General features: G+C 50.7%; 2 protein-coding genes across 5 annotated transcripts in view; one reads left to right on the top strand and one right to left on the bottom strand.

Moving 5' to 3' along the window:
• The window catches only part of THUMPD1 (THUMP domain containing 1), a 5,130-nt gene extending 4,241 nt beyond the window's left edge, over window positions 1-889 (bottom strand). The window contains exon 1 of the mRNA XM_010719939.2: window positions 668-889. Coding sequence (XP_010718241.1) covers window positions 668-889 — 222 coding nt within the window. The remainder of the gene's footprint in view (window positions 1-667) is intronic.
• A 2,065-nt stretch (window positions 890-2,954) lies between these two features.
• The window catches only part of ACSM3 (acyl-CoA synthetase medium chain family member 3), a 10,138-nt gene continuing 8,208 nt past the window's right edge, over window positions 2,955-4,884 (top strand). Inside the window, exons 1-2 of one of the 4 annotated variants that reach the window (XM_010719929.3) lie at window positions 2,955-3,156; window positions 4,168-4,402. In XM_010719929.3, coding sequence (XP_010718231.1) covers window positions 4,205-4,402 — 198 coding nt within the window. In that variant the 5' untranslated portion in view covers window positions 2,955-3,156; window positions 4,168-4,204. Of the gene's footprint in view, window positions 3,248-4,167; window positions 4,403-4,884 lie in introns of all 4 variants that reach the window. The other 3 variants (XM_010719928.3, XM_010719927.3, XM_003210833.4) reach the window with 3 other exon arrangements.

Here is a 4,884-nt window from a genome sequence, read left to right on the forward strand (position 1 = left end):
CGCGGCCCGTCCGTGCGCTCGCTGCCGGCGCTGGGTGCGGGGTCCTTGCGCTGGGTGCGCGACGCTTGCTTTCGTTAGCAGAGCCCGCTTTGTCTGCTCGATAGCGGCTGGGTGGGCGTCTCCGTTATCTACTTGGTCCGTGCGAGGACTTTCTAAGCAAATTGCTTGATGCTACTTGAGCAAAGTTGGGAGCAAAGACGACCTATGGGAGCTACCGGCTTAGCAAAAGCAAGAAGGAAGGCGGCCGAGGGTCGCGAAGAGGAAGATGATGGATGAAGGAAGGGCTGAACGGCCGCCAGAGGGCTCTACCCTCTACCACACGTGTCCCAGTGACATTACCGTGTATTAATGACTAATTGAAAATGTTAATCGCTTCTACGAAATATAATGAGTATGGATAGCATGTGTGTGTAAAGCTTATCTCGGGTTTCTGATGGCACCCAGCCCGTGTCACTGCAAGGCAGTCGGGCTGTGACCCAGCACCACCATCTGCTGTCTTTGTCACTTCTGTCCTCAGAAATTCAGTTCCAGGGGCAAAGGCTGCATTGCCAGAACAAAGGCACACACTTCTTCGTGTGGCTCCTGGAGGAGGGAGGTCCAGATGTGGCTCCTGAGGGCTGCCTGCTGCTCAGCGGCTCTGGAGCGCAGTGTGCAATGTGGGGAACACAGTGTGAGGCGTTGTGATGGCACAGGAGGCCTCGCTGGGAGCACTGGGAGCATGGCTGTTCTGCTGCTGGCAACCAGAGTCCAGCTTGGCTGCAGGAGGGGAAAGTGTGGATGCCACGATCTCTGCTGCCATCCAGTGTCCGTTCAGCTCCATGACAGCCCAGTCGGTTGCTTTCTGTTCCAATGTTCTTTCTCGCTCGCCCTCTAGATGAACTCTCTTCATTGACGCATGTTCAGTAGGAGAACACCTATTACAAGCAATTTACAGGTACCAAAATCGTAACATTTGCCTACTCAACCATTATTGTCTGCACATCTGTTAGTTCTGGGGTAGAGATAAGTTCAACATCCTGTCTTTCAGTGATCTACTGGGAAATAGGAAGATAAGGAGGATAGCGGGAGTATCTTGACACCCGCCTGTTGCATTCTAAGCTTCCTCCAGAATGGAGCAATTCAGCCCTCTCTTCTTTGATGTTTGATAAGCCTGCTTGTGCCTTTTCATTATTGTGTTTCTTTTGCTTAAGATCCCTGGCTAAAGCAGAACAGCCTTACAAAATGCTTTCTAGTCTATAACGCTATGCCCATAACTACTCACATCTAAAAGCTATTACAGTTTTGCAAGCAAGAATTAATCATATTGTACAACAATTCAACATCTACATTTATAAAGATATGCTGCCAAAATATGTTGAGTATTTACTTCTTCAAATCACCATTTCCCATGTCCTCTCACTGTCTGCTGGTGTAAAAAGTCGGTCTCCCTCCTGTTCATAAGCTCCTTTTAGTCCTGGAAGGCCGCAGTGAGGTCTCCCTGCAGCCTTCTCCTCTCCATGCTGCACAGCCCCGGCTCCTCAGCCTGTCTCCATAGCAGAGGTGCTCCAACCTCGGAGCATCTTCGTCGCCTCCCCCGGCCCCGCTCCAACAGCTCCCACCCTTCCCGTGCCGGGCCCCAGGCCTGGACGCAGCACTGCAGCTGGGGGCTCCGAGGGCAGAGCAGAGGGGGACAATCCCCTCCCTGCCCGCTGCCCCCCTCTGCTGATGCAGCCCAGGATGCAGTCGGCCTTTGGGGCTGCGAGCGCACACTGCTGCCTCACGTCCAGCTCTTCGTCCACCACAACCCTGACGGCTTTCTCTCCATGAATTCCTCTCCCAGCTCATACACGTACAAATGAACTAAAAGTCACTGAACCTCTGAGGTTGTATGGCAGTGGTCTGTGGAGCTGTGCAGGCTGTGTCTGACTGTGAGGGAGAGGTACTGCGTACATGTGAGCTGAGCCAGGGGAATGCAATTAATCATCCAGACATAACCAGAGTACCTTTGTGCTGAGGAGTGCTGAGGGATTTGGAAGTATTCACTGATGCTCTGGAAGTCAGCTTTATGCTCTAACAAAACAGTAATACAGAGAGGCAGTTATGGGAGACACATTCCTCCTCAGGATGAGGAGGTTTGCTTACCTGCACACTCCTGGCACATTCACTGATGCAAATCACAAATCAGTTGCTGTCACCCTCCTCTGCTGCACTGTGACCTGGCTAGGGAATCCCTTTCAGTTCATTCACTTTCTGGGAGGATTTTGTTGCCTGTGTTCCAACAAGATCTTTACAATGTCCTCTTGCAGACTGCGGGTCTCCCTTTGCTGTGACTATTTGGGGGAACATTTTTTCAGTGGAGATGACCACTGCAGGAGCTGGTTAGCATCTCCTTTGAGTCTGCTTGTCACCAACAGATGTGAGCTGCACCCCAGGGGGTAACATGGCAAACATGCAGATCCTGCCTGCAGAAAAGCTGCAGAGTCACCTTTTCTGATCAGCATGTGGAGCTGCTTGGCTTCAAAGATACAGATGGCTACTAGCAATCTCTCTGCTGACCTTGGAGCTGCGGCTTGAGGGTGGAGATAAAGCAGGAGGAACTCTGACAGCTAAACACTTAGGAATAAATCTTGGTGCCCCAATTTAAGGTTAGCATGTCCCCAGCTCCCTGACAAATGCAACCCTTTCATCATGGGCTGATGGCAAAAAGAGCATAGTAATGCCTTGACCACGTGGCAGAGTGCTTACAGAATGCTGTGCCAGCTGCAGCACCCCAGGAGGTGACAGACACGACTGCACTGCTGTGGTTATGGTCTGTTGTTCCCTGTGCTGCCCCAGACAGTGTAACAAGTTGGAGTTGTCTGCAGCAAGCAAGGTCCTAAGGCTGTGCTTTTCTGGGGCCAGGAGTGGGAGCAGGGAACTGGAAGGAAACAGGAGAGATTTTCACCTTCACCTCACTTTCTGCTTCCACTCTGAACTCTGCAGAAACCTGTCAGCTCTTCTCTCCAGATGGGACCTGGCTGCCCCTTGTGTGAGTCCAAAGTACGCGGAATAGAGAGGGCAGGCCGTCACTGGGCACAGCAGCAGAGCTAGAAGAGCTGTGCAACCAAAGCCTTGGATTTGTGCAAGCAGCCAAAGCTGGGGCGCATCTCAGCTGTTGGAAGGCTGAGAGACTGAGAGGTGAGGTAACAGCCTCTGCACGAGCTGGCCGGCTCCCCAGCCATCCGTGCTGCTGCTGGACAGGACGCTTTCTGGTACTGGAACAAGACTGGTGTGCCTCTTCTCTGTCTGTATTCCCTGTTCTCCTTGCCTCTCCACACCTTTCATCTCATTGGGTTTCTCTCCTGTGTCTTTTATAAACAGATTGAATGTTACAGATCAAAAATTGTCCCTTTGCTTCACTGAATCACTGAAATCATGTGGGTTTACAGCTGGATGATTACTAATTTAGCAAGGAGCTATCAGTGTTTATATTATTTTGTAAATAAATGTCAACAGTGCATGAAAATGATGATTGTTGAGTTTTCTGCCCTCCTGCTAAGCCGACCGTAGAGAAACACAGATCTGCATTTTGAATCCCTTATCTCGAGGCCTTTTAAACTTTCCTCATCTCAGACAAAGGTGGATTTGGCTGACTGCATAACAAAGCAGTGTTTAAAACAGGAGTACTAAAACATTTTCATGGCTTTCCTAAATGCATTTTACTCTTGGCGAGCAGCATAACCCCAGTGCTGATAGGGTAAACTGGAGATGCCTTTGAAGCAAGTAACACTACAATCAGACAGTAACTCACAGGACTGTTGGTTTTCTATGCACTATCTTAGTCCACGCTGCTACTTAAGTGTTCTCAGTCAGTAGCAGTCCTTTCATTCCCAGCAGCCACAGCTCAGGTGGTTTCAGTGTCCCTGCTGTGTAACAGCAGTGCAGTCTAGCAGGTGGGTGGGAGCTGAGGGGAGGGAAAGGCTGTGACTCATGGGCACAGTGCTCTGCTGGCCAGCCTGAGCGCGGCAAGTTGGGTGCATGGTGGAGATCTCAGCTGTGTGATGGTCTGTGGAGGGCAGGCACCCACAGCGGCAGAACCAGAGCTGTCCTCTCCCGGTATTTCAGATAGTAGCTATTGTTATTCCAGCTCATTCCACTGCTTTTAGTAAATGCTGTTTTGCATGGCTAACACCAGGTCTGTATCTGCAGCATTTCTTGGAGGCTGCTTGAGCTGCTTGCTGCTGCCATGCGGTGTCTACTGAAGGCCCTGAGCATCGTGTCCCTGCATGCTTCCCTGAGAAGATCTCGCCAGCTTTGCTGCCAGAGCTCCCCAGCTCAAACCCCGTTTAGTTACGAACTCATGAAACAGCAGTACAGACCAGAGGTGCCAGAGTACTTCAACTTTGCGAGCGATGTGCTAGACAGATGGACCGAAGTAGAAAAGGTAACAGATACTTGTCTGCTCTGCTGCTGAAGAGCTGAGAGCTGCCAAGCACATCCATCCAGCACACCGCCGCGGTTGTGCTCTGGTTTATGACCATCTCATCTAGTTTGAACCTGTAAACCCCTCAGGCCACATACTGCCCTGTTTGTGGGCCCAAGTGATTTGTTCCTTTAATCAGTAACTCTGGTGACACTGACCCTGAGTAAGTTTGTGCCTTAAGGACAAAACTCTGAGCCTTGTGCTGGCTCCCTTCCCAGCTGTGACATGCACTCTGCTTGCGCGTGCAAGGCAAAGCACTCAGCCCCCACACATCTCACTGCTTGCCAGCAAAATGAGTAAAACGGTGTATTGCCAAACCTCCCCGTTCTTTTCCAGTCATGAAATCTTTGCATCAGGAGCTATCAGAGCTATCAGTCTACAAAACCAAAACACTCTGAGTGCCCAAACAGGCACAAGTTCTAAGCAAGGATGGAGAATATTAA

The sequence above is a fragment of the Meleagris gallopavo genome, chromosome 16 (assembly GCF_000146605.3).
Source record: "Meleagris gallopavo isolate NT-WF06-2002-E0010 breed Aviagen turkey brand Nicholas breeding stock chromosome 16, Turkey_5.1, whole genome shotgun sequence".
Lineage (NCBI taxonomy): Eukaryota > Metazoa > Chordata > Aves > Galliformes > Phasianidae > Meleagris > Meleagris gallopavo.